General features: G+C 39.2%; 2 protein-coding genes across 2 annotated transcripts; both read left to right on the top strand.

Moving 5' to 3' along the window:
* Nucleotides 1-3,190: 3,190 nt before the first annotated feature.
* LOC697328 (keratin-associated protein 3-3) lies at nucleotides 3,191-4,087 on the top strand. Its single transcript, XM_001082888.4, has one exon. The coding sequence runs from the start codon at nucleotides 3,425-3,427 to the stop codon at nucleotides 3,719-3,721; it is 297 nt and encodes a 98-aa protein (XP_001082888.1). The 5' UTR covers nucleotides 3,191-3,424; the 3' UTR covers nucleotides 3,722-4,087.
* Nucleotides 4,088-12,093: 8,006 nt separating this feature from the next.
* KRT40 (keratin 40) lies at nucleotides 12,094-19,762 on the top strand. The gene is made up of 7 exons (XM_001102221.5): nucleotides 12,094-13,564; nucleotides 14,262-14,344; nucleotides 14,948-15,104; nucleotides 16,263-16,424; nucleotides 16,504-16,629; nucleotides 18,091-18,311; nucleotides 18,818-19,762. The coding sequence occupies exons 1-7, from the start codon at nucleotides 13,118-13,120 to the stop codon at nucleotides 18,915-18,917; spliced, it is 1,296 nt and encodes a 431-aa protein (XP_001102221.3). The 5' UTR covers nucleotides 12,094-13,117; the 3' UTR covers nucleotides 18,918-19,762.
* The last annotated feature ends 5,673 nt before the right edge of the window (nucleotides 19,763-25,435 follow it).

Genomic DNA, 25,435 nt, shown 5'->3' with positions numbered 1-25,435 from the left:
TGCATTGAAGAGGGTGAGGCAGAGAAGACAGAAATACAAAGACCCAGACACAAGGGACTCCCCAAAGCAAAGGGGTTTGGACTGAAACTTTGAAGCAATGAAAGATTTCAAGCAAGAGACCAATATAATCATGTTTTGCTTCTAACTGTCTCTTTTCATTATTAATCTTGGATTTACATCTTCACTGTCCTGGATCCCTCCATTGACTGTAGAAAGATACAATTAAAACTGGACTTCTTGGATGTGTGCTTGTGCGTGTGCGTGTATGTGTGTGTCTAGATTTTTAGCACTCCGAAAATCTACCATCTCATCAAGAATCACCATGCTTTTCCTACAATTGCTTAAAGAAAAAAGATACCCTTTGTTTTTAAAAATAAAATGCTTAGTATCTCTGACACATAGTTTAAACTTCCATTTCTAACCACATAAAAGGTAGCTCTATCCCAATAGGTCCTATATTTAGTTTTTAACACACTGGCTCCCAAACCATCTAAATCATCTCACCTCTCTATGAATCACTATCATCATTTATAAACAAAGGAGAGTAATTCCCAGGTCTCTTAGACCACTGCAGAGAAAATACATTTTAATAAAGTGCTGCACGTCTTGTTAATAAAAGAGAAGAGCTTATTATAATAAACTTGTTGCATTACAACTGTTTGTAATCTGTAACCTTGTCTTATTTATCATTAGAGAAACACAATGTTCTGCATAAACAGTAACAGTTTCTCTAAGCTTTTACGGTGAACTTAAAGTAATATTGTATCCCAGGTAAGAAGCTGATAGCTTTCTGCCATGAAATTCTAACCCTGAGGGTCTGCAAGCCATGTTTCCTTTGTAATGTTTCCCTCAAAATAATTTTTTTTCTTTTATTTATTGTCTTTTGCCCTTAGAATCCAATCTTTTTCCTTCCTATTATAATGTATAATAGCAGCAACTTATAATAATATGTTATGTGTATGAAAAATTCTTCCCCCAAACTATAAACTTCATGAGGGCAAGGATGGTGCCTATTTTGTTTATTGCTATATATCCAACATTTATTACAGTGACTAGCACATAGTAACTGCTCAGTAAATGTCTGTTGAATTATTTTTTTAATAATAAGTGAAATAATAATCAGTCCTAAGTAAAAGGATGCATACTTTGGCAGGTATTCATACAAAAATAAATCTGGTGAAAGTCCAGGAACCAGCAGATATCATGAATTCTGTCTTTCAAGCAGAGCCATAGAGAGATTTTCAAATTTTTAAGTTTGTTAATTTATATGCCAAGCACTTTCTCTAATAGTAGATGTGATTATTTATTTATTTATTTGTATAAACTTCTAATATAAATGTTTGCTCTTTCCTGTAAGGTTGCTCTCTTGCTTACCTTCATCTCTTTTTCTTTTCTTCTTTTGACTGTTTCTTTTATCTTTACCTTGCCTTGAATTTGATCTGTAATTTGCTTTAATCATGATAATAATTTATTTTTGCATAGCACTATATGGTTGTCCATGAGCTTTCACCCTTTTTATCACATGTGAACCTCACAGTAATCTCCTGAGTGGAGGAATATGTATGTTATTACCCTAATTTTGCAGAGAAAAAAGATGAAGCTCCTAAAAGTGAATTACTTACCATAACAAGGAAGGTAACCAGCAGCACCGGGAACAGTCAAGAGCTCTTCTGACTCCTAATGTGGTCCTCTTAAATACACATCCCCATTCCCAAAACATACAGACATGCACCCCACCATGTACCACTCTACAGGTGTGCCTAAGGAGGAGGTGGGAGGAATGTGAGAAGAACCATGGCTTGCAGGATGCATGAGACCAAGCTGAGCGGAAATGGTTTGAGGTTTCTAAATGATATTGGCCACAAGCCCACCTTGTGCTCCCTCTTAAACACTGAACTATGCCTGCAGTCTAAACAGCGTACTGATACTAGAATCCAGGTCTTTCCTACCACAGCTACATTTGATTTCAGGAAAAAATGCAATACTTTGTAAAAAAAAAAAAAAAAAAAAAAAGGAAAGAAAAAAAGAGAATGAAATCAAGTGTTAACAGATTAATTTAGCTCAGGCTCATAAGTTTCCTTTGGTGATAATTTTACTTGAATTTTAGTTTTGTATTCTTATTATTTTATTTAGTCTATATAGACAGAAGCTAAAAATTCAATTTGCCTACAATTAGCAGTGAAGGAAAGAAAGCAAGCCAGCTCTCAATAGAAGACAGATGGCCAATATGCATATGAAAGAATATTTCAACCTAGCTGGTTATAAAAGAAATACAAACACAATAATCATAAAATTGTGTTTTTCACCCAAGAAACTGGAACACACCTTTAAAATAAAGTATCTGTCAACGGTATAGGAAATGGGAATTCTTAATCAAACACACCTGGTAGAAATAGGTAATTTGAAAAAAAAAAAAACCAGGTAAATAGAACCATTCTGAAGAGCAGTATGGCAATGATATGAAAGGCCTTAAAACTACTAGAAATTAACATTTGCCCCTATAATTCTACCAAATAATTAATTCTGTTTCTGAAATAATCAAAAATATGCACAAAGATTTATATACAGAGGTGCTCTATTGCCACAACTATTGTAGAGAAAAGTTGAAAATAACCTCAATGCACAGTAATATACATTTTTAAAGTAACATAGAAGTGCAATTATATAATAAATACTAAAATATTAAAAGTAACACTATCAAATATCTTTTAAAATATAATTATATACAGATACATAGATATACACAAAGGCAAGTTTCAGAACCTATGCACAATGTGATTCCTCCAGTAATGTAATGTAATACTAAACAAATGTATACAAAATATTTGTAGTAAAAAACTACAATAATAAGTGTTTTATAAAGTTTTTCCATATTTCTCAACAGCATATTTCTCCATATTAATGTAATTTTGATCTTCAAATCCTCAAAGCTAAAAGAAAGTAAAATTAAGTTCAACTCTTTAAAACAAGGATACTTTATCAGACAAATTGGTATAGATAAAGTGACAGATTAAAAATAAAGCAGCACTGGAGAGCAGGCCCACATATTGTACAGACTCACTGTCATGCAGTATTCCCCAGCAGGGCTGGTGTTGAAAATATAATAACAGAAGGCTTTGGTGATACCTCATAAAGCTTGTGTTCCAGTGACAAATAGCAAGGGTAATCAGTTCAGATTTAGCAATGAACTCAAATAAAAGTTAATTAGGAAAATGGGGACTCTTTACAGTGTCTAAATGTCAAACAAATTAAAGAATAATGGGTACACTAACATAAACAAGAACCAGGAAAGAAGCCTCTTGGCTGGACCAACTCCCAGTGGAGAGGATATATAAGAGCCCCAGAGAAAGGAGAGATATTCACGCCTCAGAAGACTTGTCCTTCTTTTCAATCAAACCCATAAATACCACAGACACTGATTGCCATGGATTGCTGTGCCTCTCGCAGCTGCAGTGTCCCCACCGGGCCCGCCACCACCATCTGCACCTTCGACAAATCCTGCCGCTGCGGAGTCTGCCTGCCCAGCACCTGCCCACACACGGTTTGGTTACTGGAGCCCACCTGCTGTGACAACTGTCCCCCACCCTGCTACATTCCTCAGCCCTGCGTGCCCACCTGCTTCCTGCTCAATTCCTGCCAGCCAACTCCAGGCCTGGAGACCCTCAACCTCACCACCTTCACTCAGCCCTGCTGTGAGCCCTGCCTCCCAAGAAGCTGCTGATGGATGGCTACTTTGCTCAGTGCCTGAGGCTGAAAGAGTCAGCATAGAAGCTTTAGCGTTCACGTATCTCAGTACCTACAACTAATGTGCTCTGTTTTAGAAATTGGAACAAGGATGTTGCTATCACAATCACCCCTTGCAAATAAAAAGAGACCAAGAAACTTTCAATGACCATTCAGCTATAACCAACTGCAGCTGTAGGTGGATGCCTACAGCTTCCCGAAGCTGTCCGATTCCTTCATATTAAAGTGTCTCTTTCTGTGGGTGCTTTGGGAATTGTTTCCAGTCTTGGGTGCTATCTTTCTGGAAATTAAGGAAGTTCTTCATGATTATCCTAATAAACTTTACATCTCTGGCATAGCACAAATGTCTACAATTACTTCTGTTTATTTCTGTTCATTCATTAAATGTGTTTCTTAACTCTGAACATTGGCATTTTAAGAAAAACTGGGAACCTTAGTGAAACTAAAAATGGTGGCAGTATGGACAAAAATTTAATTTTGCTGTTTTAAGAAAATTAAACGTCCTTGCATATAAGATGGTCTAGTACATCGGCATATTTGAAAGTAGACTTTTCCTGACTTGTCCTCCAAAAAAAAATGGTTTCAGACAGGTTGAGAAATATTGAACATTACCCAAACACCAAATATGACAAAATACATAAACTAATCCATATGACATGAGCTATTTATGAAAAAATTATAATAATGTCATTATTTATTCAACTAAGATTTATTAAATGCCCATGGTGTGTCGGGTGTTTTATTATCCTTGCTGAAAATAAGCTAACCATCTGGCAGGTGAAACAAATACAAACACAACATCCATTTGTTTCTTCCTACAGTTAATAATTATTTGTCAAATGTCAATTGCTGTGTTACAATAAAAAAAAAATGATGTGTTCTACCAGGAGTATTAGTAAAGTGCTGTGGGATCATAAAATTGAGAACAATGAAGACTGTTGTCATGGGGGTAAAATGGGAAAGACATGGTCAAAGAGGAATTGACTGCAACCTAGAAGGAGAGAAGGAGGAGAGAATTCAAGATGGAAATACTCTGTTCTTCTTGCTCTAGACATGTCACATTTGCAACACGAGTAGCTGTATCTAAATGGAGTTTGGAAAGCTATTCTGGAGAGGAAGAAGATATATGTAGGTAAGTGAAGAAGACTGTGTAAAAGTTCTCAAGTACTTACAGAAGGTGCAGTTGCATATACGCTGGCTGAAATTCCATCAGGCACAGCAAAGAGTGGCTGCTGGGTGGTTAGAAGCTGAATGGAGATACCAGAGGTCATTCACTATTAACAGACTTTGAGGTTCCAGCCTACCAGAGTAGAAAAAAGGATTGAAAAAAAATTGAAGAAGCTAAGAAGCCTGTGGGAAAGTATCAAGTGGTGAAACAAGGATGAAATTGGAGTATCAGAATTGACAGGAGTTAAAGAATAGAAAATAAAAATTTGGGAGGGAATGAAAGCAAACATTTTCAAAATTTGATGACATATTTTATTAACCCACATATTCAAGAATCTCAACAAACTCTTAGCAGGATAATTGCAATACACACACACACACACACACACACACACACCACCTACACATATCATAGTCAAACTGCTGAATAACAGTTAAGAAAAAAAAAAAAAATCAAATAGAAGGCAGCAAAGAAAAAATGAATGTCTGACTTCTCTTTAGATAAAATGAGTGTCAGAGGAAAATCAAACCTCATTTATAAGGTCCTAAAGGAAAAAAACTGTGAACACTACAGTCTGCAAAAACAACCTTCAATATTAAAGAAAAAATAAAAACACTTTTAGGTGAATAAAGCTGACTTCTTTTTTAAGTGCCTGAAAATCTATACTATAAGAAACACTAAGGAAGTCCTTGTGGTTTAAGAGTAATTTTACCTCAACGACAAAAAACAAACAAACCAGTTCAGAAAAGGACAGAGAACTTGAATAGACATTTCTTCAAAAAAGATATACAAATAGCCAATAAGCACAGGCAAAGCTACTCAGCATCACATCACTAATCATTAGCAAAGTGCAAATCAAAACTACAATGAGACATCACCTCCCACCCATTAGGATGGCTACCATAAAATAAATAAAATACAAAAAACAAAACGGCCAGGTGTGGTGGCTCATGTCTATAATCCCAGCACTTTGGGAGGCCAAGGCAGGCAGATCACTTGAGGTCAGGAGTTTGAGATCAGCCCGGCCAACATGGGGAAATCCCGTCTCTACTAAAAATACAAAAATTAGCCAGGCATGGTGATGGGCTCCTGTAATCCCAGCTACTTCGGAGGCTGAAGAAAGAGAATCACTTGAACCTGGGAGGCAGAGGTTGCACTGAGCCAAGATGGTGCCACTGCACTCCATCCTGGGTGACAGAGCAAGACTCGGTCAAAAAAAAAAAAACCACACAAAAAAAATATATATACCTATATATATTATATATATATATATAGAGAGAGAGAGAGAGAGAGAAACTGGAACCCTCAAGCATTGCTGGTAGGAAGGTAAAATCGTACAGTGACTATGAAAAACAATATAGCAGTTCCTCAAAAAATTAAATGTAGAATTGCCTTATGATCCTGCACTTCCACTTCTGGGTATATGCCCAAAAGAATTGAAAGCAGGGGCTCTAAAAGACATTTGTATACTTGTGTTCATAGCAGCAATAATCGCAATAGCTAAAATATGAAAACAAACAAGCATTCATTGATAGATGGATGGATAATCAAAATGTGGTACATCCATACAATGGAATATTATTCAGCCCTAAAAGGGAAGGACTTTCTGACACATGCCACATGAATTAACCTTGAAGACATTGTGCTAAGTGAAGTAAGCCAGTCACAAAAAGATACTATTCACTTATATGCTTTCACTTATATGAGGTAGTTAAATGTAGTAAAAAAATCAGAGATGAAAAGTAGAACAGTTCTTGCCAGGACACAAGGGTGGGGTTAATGGACAGTTGTTTAAAGGAAACAGAGTTTCAGTTTTAAAAGGTGAAGAGAGTTATGGAGAAGGATGGTGGTGATGCCCACACAACATTTGAATGTACTTAATACCACTGGGTTGTACACTTTAAAACAGTTAAGATAGTAAATTTTATGTTACTTGTATTTTGCCACAATAAAAAACATTTTAAGAGTAATGATACAAAATGAAGTCTCAGACCTTCAGGAAGGAAAAAAAATCACTGAAAATGGTAAATACATGGATAAAATATGAGACTTTCTCTTTTTTGTTTTCTCAATATTCTAAAAGACAATTATTTCAAGCAAAAGCAATGGCATCGTGGGGTTTCTACATGCAGAAGTAAGCAAATTGACAATAATAGCACAAAGAACAGAAAGGAGCAAAAAGAACTCTACTGTGGTAAGGTTCTCATATTTTACATAAAGTGCTACATTATTAATTCCAAGTGGACTGTAATAATGTAAAGATGCATATCATAATCCTGGGAGAACTATCCCACCCTTTAGAAAAGCCATTAAAAGATATATACTTATAAAGCTAGCATAGAAAATAAAGTAGAATGTTTGATTGGCCCAAAATTAGATGAGAAACAAAGGGGAAAGGAAGCAAAAAGACATGGAAATAAAAAACAGATAGCAAGATGGTAGATTTTAAACCAACCGTATCAATAATTACATTAATTATAAAGTAAGCACTCCAAAAAAAGTCAGAGGATGTCAGATTGGATTTAAAAAGAAAACCCAACACTATGCTGTTTAAAAGAGATTTGCTTTAAATATAAAAGCACAAGAAAATTGAACGCTATAGTCTGAAAAAAAGACATACCATGCAAATAGTAATGATAAGAAAGAAGTTTGGTCATTTAAATATTAGATAATTTTTAAAGTGATATTTCATAATGAAAAAGGGAAAATTCATCAGGTGGTCCCATAATCCATAAAAATATGACCCAATAACAGAGCTTCAAAATAAATAAGGCAAAAAAATCCCAGAAGTCAAGAGAGAAACAGATAAATCCAAAATCACATTTCATGATTTTAATATCCCCTGTCAGTATCTGAGAGAACAGACAAGAAAATTACCAAGGATAAAGAAGATTTGAATAATAGTATCAAGCAATTTTACCCAGTTACATTCACAGAATGTTACCCCTTACAATTACAGAATATACATTCTTTTCAAATGCACAAGGAACTCTCACCAAAGTAGACTATATTCTGGGCCATTAAATTTGTCTCCATAAATTCCAAAATCTAAGAAAATATGTTATCTGACCACAACGGAATTAAATGAGAAATCAATAAGATATTTAGAAAAATCACCAAATACTTGAAAATCAAACAACACAGTTCTAATAACCTATGGATCAAATAATAAATACCAATACAGCTTAAGAAATATTATGAGCTGAATGATAATGGAAACACAAGATTTTAAAAATTAATAAGATACATACAGCATTGGATTAGTAGAAAATATACAGCAAATGATTATATTAGAAAATAAGATTTACATCTTTATCACCTTCATTTATATCTTCTTTAATCACTTAAGTTTTCATTTCAACTAAATAGAAAAAGAACAATTAAAATTCAAAGTAAGTAGAAAGAAAGAAATAATAAACATAATATCAGAAGTCAATGAAATAGAAAGCAATGAGGAAATTAATGAAGCTAAAATATGATTCTTTGAAAGGATTCATGAAGTACTTCTATTTAGTTATTTTTTAGTTGGCAAATAATAATTGTATATATGTATGTTTGTGGGGTGCAATGTGGTGTTTTGATTTATGCATTGTGGAAACAGTAAATCAAGCTAATTAACATATCCATCACCTAACACCTTATCATTGTTTTATGGTGAGAACATAAAAAAATCTACTCTTTCAGCAACTTTGAAATACACAATACATTAGTATTAATCTGATGAACATCAAGCCAGATTGATGGGGGAAGCATGAAATAAAACACAAATTACCAACATCTAGAATTAAATAGTGAGAATATATAGACACTACAGATACTAAAATTCATGATAAGGATTATTACGAACCACTTTATTTCAGTATTTTTGCAACTTAGGTGAAGTGAACAAACTCCTTGAAAAATGCAACTTTCACACAAAATGAAATAGAACAACTGAATAGCTTTGTGGGGTTTCTATATGTAGAGGTAAGCAATTTGATATTTTTTAATATTTGATGTAGAGGTAAGCAAATATATATATATTTGTGTGTGTGGGCGTGTGTGTATGTGTATGTGTGTTTGAAACGGAGTCTCACTCTCATCCAAGCTAGAGTGCAATGGTGTGATCTCGACTCACTGCAACCTCCACCTTCCAGGTTTCACCAATTTTCATGCCTCAGCCTCCCGAAAAGCTAGGACTACAGGTGTTTGCCACTATGCCCAGCTATTTTTTGTATTTTTAGTGGAGACAAGGCTTCAGCATATTAGCCAGGCTGGTCTCGAACTCTGCCCTTAAGTGATCTGCCTGCCTGGCCCCCCAAAATGCTGGGATTACAGGCTTAAGCCACCATGCCCAGACTTTTTTTTCCTAGTTAAAAACAAAACACAACTTTTTCACATGGGAGACTCCTGGAAGAGATGGCCTCACTGGACTCCATCAAACATTTAAGGAAGAAATAACACTAATCTAATAGAATCTCATGAAATAAAGAGGAAACATTTCTCAATTTAATTTATGAACAGTATTACTCCATTCTCACACTGTTATAAAGAAATATCTGAGACTGGATAATTTATAAAGGAAGGAGGTGTAACTGAGTCCCAGTTCCACATGGCTAGGGAGGCCTCAGGAAACTTACAATAATGGTGCAAGGGGAAGCAGGCACTTCTTACATGGGGGCCAGTGAGAGACAGCGGGTGAAGGAGGAACTGTCACACACTTACAAAACCATTAGATTTCCTGAGAACTCACTCACTATCACAAGAACAGCATAGAGGAAACTGCCCCTATGATCCAATCACCTCCCACCAGGTCCCTCACCTAACACGTGGGGATTTGGGGATTACAATTCAAGATGAAGTTTGGGTGGGACACAAAGCCAAGCCATATCGTGAACCCAGTATACAACTTGATACCAAAACCTAGCTAGGTCATTAGAAGAAAGGAAAATTACGGGCAATATTTCTCATCAACATAGATGGGGGGAAAATCCATTTGCTAATCCTGTCAACTAATTGAATAAAGCAATTTATGTAAAAGATAATGTAGAGTGACCAAGTCATTCAAGATGATTGATCGTACTGTAGGGTCCCCCAGATCAGCCCCCACTTCCTTCTTTGCCTTGGGAAACAGAGTGCCTTGATCATCCCGTGGCCCAGCCAGCTGTGTGTTCCCCTTGCAGCTTGAACCCGAGCCGGGCCTTGAACATTCCCAGACACTGTTAAAGTTACTTAGGTTGTTGCCCAAAACAGTGAAAATCAACCTTGTTACTGCGTGTATATACTAGCCTTGGCCCTGAGCCAAATTTCTTAAAGCCGCATGTAAACTCTTATAACCTGATGCACAAATGTTAAAAGCCACAAGACAACTGCTATAGCAGAAATGCATGCGAAGTGCTCTGGGAGGAGCCCCACCTCCACATGAGGCAGCTGAATGATGTTTCAGCTAAGTCTTGACATGTGAGTTCATCCAGGAAAGGAATGGCAGAAGAGCATTTGACCAAGAAAACAGTACCTACAAAGCTTGAAGGATGGCTGGAGCTTAGGGTTTGTGAAAGAGAACATCATGAAGTGAGCCCAGAAAGGTAAATGGGCACTAGGTTAGAGAAGGTCATATTTGCCAAGGTAGAAAGCTTGCACTCCATAAGTGGAGGGCGACGAAAAGCAGGTGTGTATTTTAGGGAAATGATTCTGGCAGCCTAGGTGGATGTTGTAAGTATTATACAAAATAAATAATACAGAGTATTATACAAAATAAACTACAGTGTTTTTGTTTGTTTTTGTTGTTGTTGTTTTCTGTTTTTTTGGTTTTTTTTTTTTATCATGGCCTTTCATGACATCTATTTCTTTTTCTGTATTCCCAATGTTCCTTTCTTCTGATGATGGTGCACCACAGAAATTGTCACGGGTGATTAGCGACTATCTGGGGCTGGCGGCATGGGGGTAAAAAGAATTTATCAACATAGTTGTAGGTAAAGAAAGGCAGATTTATTAGAGAAAGTATGAAAATACGTTGCAAGGAAGCAATGGGCAGCACAGCAGAGAAGGGGCTGTCTGCAAGGAGGAAAAGGTGTGCTGGAGATTTTACAGCATGGTGCTTGTGCTGTGTGCTGAAGAGGGTTTGTGCAGTACTGATAACACAAAGGTTGCAGTGAGCTAAGTTGCATTTTTCTATCAGCTGAAAGTCTGGTGATAGCTGGGTGCAGAAATATTGTGCAGGAGGGTTATGTGTCCTGGACCATGATGAAGAAGATGAATCTTATAGCGTATCTGCTTTCTTTCTTTTTTTTATTTTTTATTTTTTATTTTTATTTTTTTGCTTTCCTCTGGTCCTGCCAGCCTGACTTCTCTTCCCTAAGGAGGACTCCACAGAAATGAATTCTGGGTGATTTCCATATTCTACGATGGAGACTATAGCTATAGATCATTATTATACAACACTACCTAATTAATCAAGAACAAAACAAATAGTCCTACCCTGCAGGACACTAACTAGTAACCAATACTTTACAATTAGAAATTAGTTCCAGACAAAAGGAAATATTTCTTATTTTACCTGCAGTTACATGACTGCGCTTTAGCTAACTGGAACCTGTGATGGACAACCAAAACGTGGGTTTTCTTCAAAGATACTTTTCTTTTGACTCATTAGGTTACTGTGAAAAGATAATTTTCTTTCAGAGATTTGTAATTTTTCAGAAGTGTTTTTGAATCCTTGAACTCATATTTGTTGCAGAGCAGCGTCAATATACCATGAGACACTCTAAGAACTTTTTGCATAAGTGTTGATGTGTAAAGAGAATCACTAAATTCAAACCTAACTCTGCCCAGGGAGTAATAAATCCTCAGAGACTATTTTAACTCACTTACATATGTTCTTCTGGTTTGGTTTCTATTATCAGCTACCCAGGAAGTAGCCCTCAGGATTAGGGGAAAAAATAAGTTTATTCTGGATCAAAAAATTTTTAACTTTTTCAGATTACTGTGTTTTCTTTTCCTATAATGTTCTCAAAAATTCTACAGGCAATTTTCTCTATGCACCTTTGAAAATGAAATAAACATAACGACTAAAACCAAGCAAAGTGAAACAGATTATGCTTCATAATGGAGCTGAAATCCAAGACAGAATCCAAAAAAGTTACACATCTCAAGTTCCTATCTGTCAGATTTGGCACCAGAGATTTCATCCAGTGGAATCACTGATTTGGAACCTAAATAAAATTTTATTTTGCAAGTTCCAGCATTATTAATTTTCATGAAATTCAGGCCTTCATAAATAAATAAATAGGAGAAAACAGGCTGTACATCTCAGAAGAAAAGACTCCTGTGGGTTCCTTGTCCCTACTCTGAAGTATAATCATTGAGGAATTCCCAAGGGACTAAAAGGTTATAACTTACAATTTATATTTCACTCTCATTAGAAATACACGTAAAATAGTATAACTTATCTAATAACAAGAAATGAGAAATGGGGAGAAGGCAAGTTTCAGAAAATCAAAGATCATAATTCCAGCTCTAACCAATTTATATTTTAGCCTGCAGAAAAACAAGTTATTCCTATCAGTTACGTAAAGTGACTTTTCCATTTGTACGCAGGTAGACATGTTTGTATACACACACACAAACACACACACACACATTAAGTCTAATATATAGCTCACTCCTCCAGTCTTGTCAGCACATACTCTGAGAACACAAAAAGCATTGAAAGATTGCTAATCACACTGACCATTTTTATGGTGTGGCACAAACAAATAAATGTCATTTTATGAGCTGTAATACTAATTTTAAAAGGGGACCCAAGCAATCAATGCACAGAATCAAAATCTGTGGACATGTTATTTTCCTGATTTGTAATGAGTTGTATCTATAATTATTGATTGGCCAAATTTTCTCTTTCTTTTCTTATTCTGTCAAAAGGACAATGTTTCCTATGACAATTTTCTGAAATAAGTGTTTTGTCTGGCACATGGAAATGGTGTAGGTCCTGCTTCGGTAACCTAAAGTTATCCCTCTTTTATGAGGCATAAAACTCTTCCTCAGTAAATAAACAACTCTAATGAGATGTTTGTATGAAAACTGGCACCATCAGTGATAAAGAAAACATCCGGTGCAGTCTGTAAACACCCATTTTGGGGCGTTATAAAACTCTCAGGAGGGAAGGAGAGTTTTGGAGTCAAGGCAACTGAAGTTTTGCAGCCAGCCTCTGTCTTTGCTTCTGGAAGGATGACTTCTGACTGTTCCTCCACACACTGCTCTCCTGAATCCTGTACCACGGCCTCCGGTTGTGCACCTGCCTCAAGCTGTTGCATAGAAACAGCTTGTCTCCCCGGTGCCTGTGCTACATCCCGATGTCAGACTCCAAGCTTCCTATCCAGGTCTCGCGGGCTGACCGGTTGCCTCCTGCCATGCTACTTTACTGGGAGTTGTAACAGTCCCTGCTTGGTGGGGAACTGTGCCTGGTGTGAGGATGGGGTGTTCACTAGCAATGAGAAGGAGACGATGCAGTTCCTGAATGACAGACTTGCCAACTATCTGGAGAAGGTGCGCAGCCTGGAGGAGACCAACGCAGAGCTGGAATCCAGGATCCAAGAACAATGTGAACAGGATATCCCAATGGTGTGCCCGGATTATCAGTGTTACTTCAACACCATTGAAGATCTCCAACAAAAGGTGTGTGTCCTGTTGCCCTAGTGCTCCACCTTCCGGATCTATGACTTGCTTTATCTTTCTACCAGAGGGACGGTTTTCCAGAAGGCAACCAAGGGAAAGGGGAATTCCAGGATTAATGGTACATAGGGGAGACCACTGGACTGAAAGTCAGAAAACCTCAGCACCAGCGCCAGAACTACCCCTGATAACTGAGTGACTATAATAAAGTAACTCGCCCTTAGGCTTTTCCTTCATCATCTATAGAATGCAGAAAAACTGTATTACATCCAAAATCGCTTTTGTATTTGACACTGAACATTTATATTATCTGAACACAAATCGTCAAATGCCATCTTTTTAACCACCTAGTAATCATTTGCTTGTCTCCTTGATGAATTTCTATTATTATGGGAGAGGATAGAGTCATAATACAAACTACTGATGGAGAAAACGTTAATGGTGTTCAACTGCCTAGGGATGTTGCAAAGTGTCTTATGTTATTAAAAAACTAAACCTTTTTATTTCTCTATTTTGCTTCTAAATTGGCACTGCTTTTTTCTTCATGAAGCGACAAGGTCAATAAGAAAAGCAGGCTGAGGGTGATTTTATACTTTCTTATAAAGACTTTCAAAAGATAACTAATGGCATAGCTGTTGGATAGAAGTTTATTTAGGTTTCTCTCAAAGAATCATTTGTCACATAATGGCTTGCTTCCCAGATCTTATGCACGAAAGCAGAGAATTCTAGACTTGCTGTACAGCTTGACAACTGCAAACTGGCCACTGATGACTTTAAGTCAAAGTAAGTTTAATTTAATTTAATTTAATTTAATTTAATTTACTTATTTTGAGGAGTTTCACTCTTGTCGCCCAGGCTAGAGTGCAATGGCACTATCTCGGCTCACTGCAACCTCTGCTTCCTGGGTTCAAGCGATTCTCCTGCCTCAGCCTCCTGAGTAGCCGGGATTACAGGCAGGCGTGCGCCGCCACCCGCACCCAGCTAATTTTTGTATTTTCAGTAGAGATGGGGTTTCACCATGTGGATCAGGCTGGTCTTGAACTCCTGACCTCAGGTGATCCACCTGCCTCGGCCTCCCAAAGTGCTGGGATTACAGGCATGAGCCACCACACCCCGCCTTAATTTTAATTTGAAAATAATTTATGGCTCGCTCTCTCTCTCTCTCTTAATCTCTCTCTCTCTCACACACACACCCACCCACAAATATTCTCTATATAATATTTTAAAGTCAAGAATGTTTTAAAAGCTTGAATTTATCATTACTTAGGAATTAAGAGAAATTATGCATGTGGCTTCCTGAAGTCCATGTGTCGATCCTCCACGTATCCCCACACTTTGCACAGCGTTCAGCAAAGTAAGCATTGGATTTCTCTTTTGCCGTGAAAGGTACGAGAGTGAACTGTCCTTTCGCCAGCTATTAGAGGCAGACATCAGTGGCCTGCATGGGATCCTGGATGAGCTGACCCTGTGCAAATCTGATCTGGAGGCCCATGTGGAGTCTCTGAAGGAAGATCTCCTTTGCCTTAAGAAAAACCATGAAGAGGTGAGGAAAGCGGCAACGCCACTGAAGGACTCCGAGAGTAACGTACTTAACACTGACAGATGATCTGTTGATGTTTGTAAATCAAATTTGGGCAGATGTTGCTTAAGCTGGAATAAAACTACTCCAGGCAGGGCCAAGCGTGGTGGCTCATGCCTGTAATCCGAGCACTTTGGGAGGCCGAGGCAGGTAGATCACAAGGTCAGGAGTTCGAGACCAGCCTGGCCAATATGATGAAACCCCATCTCTACTAAAAATACAAAAATTAGCTGGGCATGGTGGCGGGTACCTGTAGTCCCAGCTACTCGGGAGGCTGAGGCAGGAGAATAGCTTGAACCCAGGAGGCGGAGGTTGCAGTGAGCCGAGATCTCGCCACTGCACTCCAACCTGGGCAACAGAGCAAGACTCCATCTCAAAAAACAAACAAACAAAAAAGCGGAAAAACTACTCGAGGCATTATTACTATTCAACCTGATCATTCCAGCGTGTCTCTGAATTAACATGTGAAATAGCCCCTAGACAGTGCCAGACAAAGGAACCAAACTCTTCTCCTGCCCTTGCCTTTGTGGAGGAGGTGAGTAACTTCACAAATGGCTTCCTTTGGAGGCTTTATGCCACCCCTAGCTCCAATCCACAGGGTATGAAAATCAGTCTGAGAAACAGACTATGAAGTCCGTTTCAAAAAAGGGATAAGGACTCATGCACTATCTGGACCAGTGTTTTTAAATATTCCGCATTTATAAACTTTTAAAAGTCATAAAATATAAAGTGATTAATACAGTGATAAAGCTAGAAAATGAAAAGCTGAATGATGTAACAAAGTACGTTTGCTCTTTGAATATTTGTTGATGACAATCATAGCTAACATTTATTGACACCTTACTATGTGTCATAATTAACTTTTATAAGTTAATTATGTGTAGATTAACTCTTCTAGATCTCACAATAACCTTCTGGAAAAATGTCCGATTATTATGTCCATTTTACAGACGAAGAAATTGAGGCCCTTCTAAGTGGTGAAAAGAGATTCAGCCCAGACAACCTGAATCAAAATCTCACACTTTTACCTACTACTCCACAAAACAGAAGTAGAATGCCATTGGATGTCAAATGGATTTTTCCCCATCATTCTGTGACATCTTTATGCCATCCCACTTTCAGGAAGTCAACTTGCTTCGTGGACAGCTTGGCGACCGCCTCAGTGTGGAGCTGGACACTGCCCCCACCCTTGACCTCAACAGGGTCCTGGATGAGATGCGCTGTCAGTATGAAACGGTGCTTGCCAACAATCGCAGAGAAGCCGAAGAATGGTTTGCTGTTCAGGTCAGCACCCAGATCGAAAAAATGGCAAGGTTACAGACTTCCGCCTTTTGTGAATTCTCTAATGGTGCCTGTGTTTCAGACAGAAGAGCTGAATCAGCAGCAACTGTCCAGTGCGGAGCAGCTGCAGGGCTGCCAGACGGAGATCTTGGAATTGAAACGCACAGCCAATGCTCTGGAAATTGAGCTCCAAGCACAGCAAAGCCTGGTGCGTGAGGCAAAGGCAGTGTCCGTTATGTCACTGATAAGTCAGGCTCTGAGATGTTAAGCCCTCTTCCATATCCAGGGATCACATTTCCTTGCCTTTCCCAAGTACTGCCGTTTACCCAGTATTAATAGAAGCAGAAGTGACAGGTCCACAGCTTGTGTTGTCCCTCTAAGATGCCTTACCTTCACTCCTGGGCTTGAGTCTGATGCTGCAGCAGCCTCCAGAGACAGGGAGGGAGAAGCAGAGCGAGAGAAACCTCCAGGCCATGGTCACTTAAGCATTCCAGCAGGTTTTAATTCTCATTTGATTCAGGCCAGTTTTCCAGGCTCACTGTTATATCTAAAACAAAGAATCATTTTCAAACATTTCATCCTACAGTTTCCCTACAGGATCTACACTTCAACCTGATCCTTCACTGTACCCCACCCCACTCAAGCAACAAGAACACCATGCGTCCAAGATGACATGAACCAGTTCTGGTCAAGCACCACTGTGTGCATGTCATTAGATCCTGCGGAGAATACCTAGGAGAACAATAGCTGAGCATTCATCCAGTGAGAGGCACTATGCTCATTTAAGCCTCACAGTAACTTCACGGGATAGATACCTTTATCCCATGACACAGATAAGGAAAACTGAGACTCAGATTAAGTAACCTGCAAAGGATGCAATTCTAAGAGGCAAACTTGGAAGCTGAGTTCAGCCAGTTGAATCCCAGAGCCTCTTCTCTCTCTCTTTTTAAATTTATTTTTATTGATATACAATATTTGTAAATATTTATGGAGTAGATGTGCTATTTTGTAACATGCATAGAATGTGTAACGATCAAGTCAGGATATTTACAGCATCCATCACCTCAAGTATTTATCATTTCTACGTGTTGGGAGCATTTCAAGCCCACTCTTCTAGCTATTTTGAAATGCACAGTGTATTGTTGTTAACTGTAGTCACCCTTCTCTGCTGTCCAACATGAAAACGTATTCCTTCTGTCTAGCTGTATGTTTGCACCCATTAACCAACCTCTCTTCATCCCCTTACCACACACATGCCCTTCCCAGCCTCTGGTATCCAGAGCCTCTTCTCCTAACAGCACTATACTACCCCTCCCTGCCAAGAGCCCAAACTCAATCTTTCCTCTCATATGCTGTTGATAGTCCTTAAGCTTCACAAATAAGTCATGTATTGCTGTAGTCATAGTGGTGGTAGTGATAGCTGACATGTAGAACAGTGGCAGTACGGCTGGCACTGTTCTAAATGCTTTACACATATTAACTCTTAATCTTCACAACCCTCTAATGAGACAAATACTTTGCATATAGAGAATAAAACTGAGACTCACAGAAGCTAAATAATTTGCCAGTGGTCACATAGCTAGAAAAGGGTAAGCAAGGATTTGAAAATAGGCACTCTGGCCCGAGAGACTGCACTTCATGGTCCTTTGGACAATGTTTCCTCCTGCAGACAGAATCTCTGGAATGCACCGTGGCAGAAACCGAGGCCCAGTACAGCTCCCAGCTGGCCCAGATTCAGTGCCTGATCGATAACGTGGAGAACCAGCTGGCCGAGATCCGCTGCGACCTGGAGCGACAGAACCAGGAGTACCAGGTGCTCCTGGACGTGAAGGCCCGGCTGGAGGGCGAGATCAACACGTATCGGGGCCTGCTGGACAGTGAGGACAGCAGGCAAGTTCCACAGTTACTCATGATATCCCCCAGAGTCACAAAGAGGCTGATGTAAAAGAATCCTGTTTCCCCAAGGTCTGGACAAGTTCAAACCTCCCCAATGTGCTCAGGGATCTTCTTAAAAGAGGGCTGAACAGTGGCTGAGGTTAAGCACATGACACTAGAGATATTTTTAAAATATTATAAAGGCAGATTAATTATTAGTGTAACATTTCATACTGGCATCTCCCTTTGTTCCTGTTTTCCACTAAAGGAAAATCAGGAATAGGCCTGAGATAACATTTGCAAAATCAAGAAAAAATATAAAATTCTATTCAACTGCCACTGCTACAGTGAACATGAAGTGGCAATTCTGGGTGCGGAGAAGAAACAGGCTTCAGTCAATGCTATTGTGCAGAGTTTTTTTCAGAACATAATTTGTGGACAAACTTTGACATGGTTTGTCTGAGTTTCCATTTTATCAAGATTCCCTTGCTAAGCTTGGTTTAACATCAATTTTTCCCCAGGCTTTCCTGTAACCCATGTTCGACCACATGCACCTCGAGCAACACTTGTGAGCCATGCTCAGCCTATGTCATCTGCACGGTTGAAAACTGCTGTTTGTGAATGTTAAGGACAGCAGGTAGAGGAATCAAAGCCGGCAGCATCCTAGAAAGGAGATGGGGCTTCAACAGGGGCATCCAAACAGGAATCACAAATCCAGGGGACGCTCATATCCTGGAACTGCCCTCCAGGTATCCTCAGTCTTTCTGCTTTACTATTTCCTCTCCTTCCGGCTTATTTGTGGTATGCTGGGAGCCCATAAAGTGTTCTTGCTCATCTCCAAATAAAACATGTTTTACTCCTTTCACATGGTAAATATAGCTCTATGGCTGATTAGTGTTGATAGAATATTCATTTTATGGCAAGAGAATCATCTAAACCCATAACCATAGTTTCAACATACAAAAACCCAGGTTGAAAATATTTTTTAACTCCTCAAATACAAACACATTAATGAACCCATGCAAAATGTCATATATCTTAGAAAACAGTTGTGTGTATCTTTCTGAGAAAAAAATTAGGAATAGAATAATAAATTGTATTTTTTTATTATAAAAGTACTAGATTCTCTTTTCTGTAATTTGGCTGATTAAAAGGGAAAAGGTCACTTATGATTTCATCTTGCAAACAGCCATAGTCAATATTTTGGGGTACTTTCTTCTGGTTTTCTTTCTTATGATAGATTTTTCCACACAACTATAATCATACTAACATATGCACACACTTGTGTAATCTTTCTTTCATTTATGTCATCTAAGCATTTTTAATTCTAATCAAAACATAAGATTGTATTGTAGCCATTTTTTGTTTGTTTGTTTGTTTTGTTTTTTAATTTGAGGCAAAGTCTCCCTGTGTCGCCCAGGCTGGAGTGCAGTCGCGCTATCTCGGCTCACTGCAACCTCCACCTCCCAGGTTCAAGCGGTTCTCCTGCCTCAGCCTCCCGAGTAGCTGGGACTGCAGGTGCATGCCACCACGCCAGGCTAATTTTTCGTATTTTTTTTTTTTTTTTTTTTTAGTAGAGACAGGGTTTCACCATGTTAGCCAGGATGGTCTCGATCTCCTGACCTTGTGATCAAGGTCCTTGTGATCCGCCCACCTCAGCCTCCCAAAGTGCTGGGATTACAGGCATGAGCCACCGCACCCAGCCTGTAGCCATCATTTTAATGGTTGCATAATGTACCATAAGGTGCATTGATCTGTTATTGGACATTTAGGTTATAAGAATAATTATTCTCATACATTTAAGAGACAAGGTAGAGAACTTCCAGAATGATTCTATTTCCATATTCCTCCTCCTAAAAACCCTGGAAATTACATATCGAATAAACATAAGAAGACTCTGAAAGGTAGAAGAAGAAGCCAAACCACCTAAAGATATTGAGACCCCAGGAGTGACACTGTGGTGGGCTCCCTGGATTAACTCTTTATCTCATAAATCCCAGAGTGGGAGCTGGACAAACCAACAACCAGAAACACCAATAGGTGCAGACAAAACAAACAAACCAGAAGAGCTTGCTCTGCTTAAAGAACCAAAAAAGAGGCAGCCTAGAAAGGCAGAAAACCTTTAGACAACAACCACTCAACTCAGCCAAACACCACCGAAAATACCATTTTGCCCACCCATATCCACACCAGAAAAGGCCAGGGAGGGAGTCCAGTCTTCTATCCTTCACAGGCTGTAACAAGGCACTCAAACTTCCCCACTGGGGTGGAGTCAGGGAAAGGTAAGTGAGAGATCCAGGACTTTCATTCCTGCTAAGAGACATGGAAGCACCCCCGCCCCACCACCATGGTGTCAGTGGAGACCACACGGGAAGCCTGGACTTAACTCTACAGGCTGCAGTGAGGCTCTTCTTTTCTCCTCTGGGGTTTAGTGTCACAGGAGGCCTACTGGACAGTCAGGACTCTCTCCCTCCTCCAGCAGTACCAAGGCCACCCCCCATGCAGTGTCAGCTGCATGGGAGCAATAACAAGATATTCTTGCCCCTCCTGGCCCGGGTGGTATCAGCAGAGGCCAGATAAGAGTCTAAAATCCTCCCTCCCAGCCGTGATGAGGGGGGCTCTCCCCTTGGGTGTCAATAGGGGCAAAGTGGAGAGAACCTCTATTTCTAATCCCACCTGGTAGGAATGAAGCAGTGTCCCCCGTCCCCTACCAAAACAGTGTCAGAGGAGACCTGCCAGAACAGAAGATTAAATAATATCCTGAATCTCATAACATAATGCCCCAATGTCCAGGTTTCAATCAACAATTACTCTTCATACCAAGGATCATAAAATCTCAACTTACATGAAAAAAGATGATCAACAAATTCCAACATCAAGAGGAAAAAGATGTTAGAATGAACGGACAAGGGTTTTTAACTTTTTATTTTTTATTTTTCTGGGTACATAGATGTATATATTTATGGGGTACATGAGATGATTTGATACAGGCATGCAATGCGTAATAATCACATCATGAAGAATGGGGTGTCCATCCCCTCAAGCATGCATCTTTGGTGTTACAAACATCCAGTTATACTCTTTTACTTATTGACAAGCATTTTTAAACAGTCATCACAAAAATGCTTCAATAAGCAATGCTTCAATAAACTCTTATAACAAATGCAAAAACTGAAAAGTCTCAGTGAAGAAGAAGATGGAAAGACTCCAGTGGAAATTTCAGAACTGAAACATACCATAGAACCAAAATAGAAACCTCAGTGCAGATGGGCTTAACAGCAGAACAGACAGGCCAGACAGGAAAACATCAGGGAATTTGATGATACAATAATAGACATCATCTGACCTGAAAAACAGGAAAAAAAATAGTGTTAAAAAGATAGAGTCGGCCAGGCGCGGTGGCTCACGCCTGTAATCCCAGCACTTTGGGAGCCGAGGTGGGCGGATCACGAGGTCAGGAGATCGAGACCATCCTGGCTAACACGGTGAAACCCCATCTCTACTAAAAAATACAAAAAACTAGCCGGGCGAGGTGGCGGGTGCCTGTAGTCCCAGCTACTTGGGAGGCTGAGGCAGGAGAATGGTGTGAACCCAGTAGGCGGAGCTTGCAGTGAGCTGAGATCCAGCCACTGCACTCCAGCCGGGGAGACAGAGCGAGACTCCGTCTCAAAAAAAAAAAAAAAAAAAAAAAGATAGAGTCTCAGGGAACTTTATGGCTATATCAAATGATCTAACATTCATGTCAACGGAGTTCTGTAAGGGAGGAGAAAAAGTGAGGCCAAAAACATTTGAAGGAATAAACACTGAAAATTTTACAAATATGGCAAAAGACAAAAACCTACAGATTCCAGAAACCAAGCAAACCCCAAAAATTATAAACCCAAAGAAATCTACACCAGGAAATATCATATTCAAACTTTTGAATACTAAAGACAAAACAAATTATGAAAGCAGTGAGAGAGAAATGACACCTTACCAATAGAAGAAAACAATTTAATTGATGGCAGGTCTGTCACCATAAACCATGGAAGCCAATATGAAGTAGGACGACAGTTTTCAAATGCTAAAAGAAAAAAAAAAAAAAAAAAAACTGTCGGCCAGGCGCAGTGACTGACACCTGTAATCCCAGCACTTTGGGAGGCCAAGGAAGATGGATCAAAAGGTCAAGAGATCGAGACCATCCTGGCCAACATGGTGAAACCCTGTCTCTACCAAAAATACAAAAAATAGCTGGGCATGATGGCGGGCACCTGTAATCCCAGCTACTCGGGAGGCTGAGGCAGGAGAATCGCTTGAACCCAGGAGGCGGAGGTTGCAGTGAGCAGAGATCATGCCTCTGCACTCCAGCCTGGGTGACAGAGCAAGACAGAAAAAAAGGAAGGCAGGAAGGAAGGCAGGCAGGAAGGAAGGAAGGAAGGAAGGAAGGGAAGGAGGGAGGGAAAGAAGGAGAGGAAAGAAAAAAGAAGGAAGGAAGGAAGGAAGGAAGGAAGGAAGGAAGGAAGGAAGGAAAGAAAGAAAGAAAGAAAGAAAGAAAGAAAGAAAGAAAGAAAGAAAGAAAGAAAGAAAGAAAGAAAGAAAGAAGGGAGGGAGGGAGGGAGGGAAAGGAGGGAGGGAAAGGAGGGAGGGAAAGAGAAAGAAAGAGAAAAAGAAAGAAAGAAAGAAAGAAAGAAAGAAAGAAAGAAAGAGAAAGAAAAGAAAGAGAGAGAGAGAGAGGGAGGGAGGGAGGGAAGGAGGGAGGGAGGGAGGGAGGGAAAGAAAGAAAAAAGAAGAGAAGAAGGAAGGAAGGACGGAAGAAAGAAAAAGGAAAGAAGGGAGGAAGGGAGGGAGGGAGGGAGGGAGGAAGGAAGGAAGGAAAAGAAAGAACGAATGAATGAACAAAAGAAAGAAGGAAAGAAAGAAAGAAAAGAAGAGAGGAAGGAAGGAAGGGAGGGAGGGAGGAGGAAAGAAAGAAAGAAAAGAAGAGAGGAAGGAAGAAGGGAGGGAGGGAGGAGGAAAGAAAGAAAGAAAAGAGAAAGAAAGAAAGAAAGAAAGAAAGAAAGAAAGAAAGAAAGAAAGAAAGAAAGAAAGAAAGAAAGAGAAAGAAAGAAAGAAAGAGAAAGAAAGAAAGAGAAAGAAAGGAGGGAGGGAGGGAGGAAAGAAGGAAGGAAGGAAGGAAGGAAGGAAGGAAGGGAGGGAGGGAGAAAGAAACTGTCAACCCAAATTTATATACCCTTGGAAAATATCATTCAGAAGATCAAAGAGAAATCAAGACATTCTCAGACGAAAGAAACTTAAAAGATGTCACCAGCAAACCAACCTAAAATGATGACTAAAGAAAGTTCTCTAAACACAAACGAAACTATAAAATAAGGAAATGTGGAAGATCAGACAGGAAAAAATATAATAAAAATTAATATATGATTAATTTAAATAAATTTCTTTCTCTTCCTGAGTTTTCTAAATTATGTTTCGTGGTTGAGGCAAGAAGTATAACACTGTCTGATGTGGTTCTCAATATATGTGTAGAAAATATTTAAGACAATTGTATCAAAATGGAGGCGAGTAATGGAATATAAACAAAGGCAAGTTTTCCACACTTCACTTAAACTGATAAAACGTTAACACTAGTAGACTATGGTAAGTTATGCATACAGCATGAAACACCTAGAGCAACTATTTTAAAAGCTATGCCAATAGGTGTACTCAAAAACATAACAGATAAATCAAAATGGAACTCTAAAGCATATTCAAGTAACCCACAGAAAGGCAGGAAAAAGAATACAGAGAAAGAAACAAAAAACAGAAGGAACAAACAAAATACAGTAAATAAAATACGGCTAAATATCGAAAATTACAGCAAATGGGAAGAGTCTAAAGACATCAAAAAAAAGACAGATCTTGGCAAAGTGGATAAAAAAGCATGACCCAACTATATGATACATTCTGCAAAAAGCTCACTTCACATATAACGATACAGGTAGGTCGAAAGTAAAAGGATGGAAGAGATGCACAATTGTTCATAGCAGTTTTGTTTATAATAGCCAAAAAATAGAGATCACAGAAATGTCCTAAAGATCTCAAGGCCAGCATGCCGAGTGAAAATGGGCAATTCAAAGGGCCATATATTTGATAATTCTATGTATATAACGTTCTTAAAATGACACAATTATAGAAATGGAGAACAAATTAGGCATAGGACAAAGGAAAGCTCTGTGGTGATTGAATAGTTCCATAGTTTGATTGCACCACCCATGTGAAGAAAATATATATATGGCCAGGTGCGGTGGCTCGCACCTCTGACCCCAGCACTTTGGGAGGTTGAGGCAGGCAGATCATGAGGTCAGGAGTTCGAGACCAGCCTGGCCCACATGGTGAAACCCCCGTCTCTACTAAAAATACAAAAATTAGCCAGGCATAGTGGTGTACTCAGCTACTCAGGAGGCTGAGGCAGGAGAATCGCTTGAACCCAGGAGGCAGAGCTTGCAGTGAGCCAAGATCGCACCACTGCACTCCAGCCTGGGCAACAGAGCGAGAATTCGTCTCAAAAAAAAAAAAAAAGAAGAAGAAGAAGACGCACACATGATTCAGGAATCTAATATTTACAATATTGAATTTAATATTTTAAATATTTAATCTATGTAAATTTAATATTTACAATTCATGGATTCCTCACTGGCTCTACAGAGGCAGATGAGGCCTTCTTATCCCTCAGCTACCAGTCTCAGGCTGGCCCCAGTGCCCATTCTTCCTATATTGTGCACAATCCCTTTCTCAGAAAGACAGGGCACAAAGCTGTCAAGAGAACTTTCTATCACTTCCAGATTCGATCTTCCAGGACAGTGTGGACTTCAATTTTGACAGCTGAGATTCTCCAAAATGACACTCACAAAAAGAAAAGAAGAGAAGAGAAGAGAAGAGAGGAGAAAAGAGAGAAGCATTTCTAGAACAGCTGCCTTGTCAGTTCCTGGGGCAGGGAAGAGACAGCCCAAAGATTTTGAACCAGAAAACAAAGTCTTGGTAAAACCCTGCCTAATTGCAAAGGGGCAAGAGAGGGTAAGCCTCCCATGTGCCCAAAAGGAGAGGAGAACCAGATATGCGTAAGCCCTAGAGTCTCTTCCAGAACACCCTTGAAACACACAGATGAGGAAAGGTAGAGGGAA

The sequence above is a fragment of the Macaca mulatta genome, chromosome 16 (assembly GCF_049350105.2).
Source record: "Macaca mulatta isolate MMU2019108-1 chromosome 16, T2T-MMU8v2.0, whole genome shotgun sequence".
Lineage (NCBI taxonomy): Eukaryota > Metazoa > Chordata > Mammalia > Primates > Cercopithecidae > Macaca > Macaca mulatta.
Note: the sequence above shows the minus strand (reverse complement) of the source record. Positions and strands in the feature narration are given on the sequence as shown.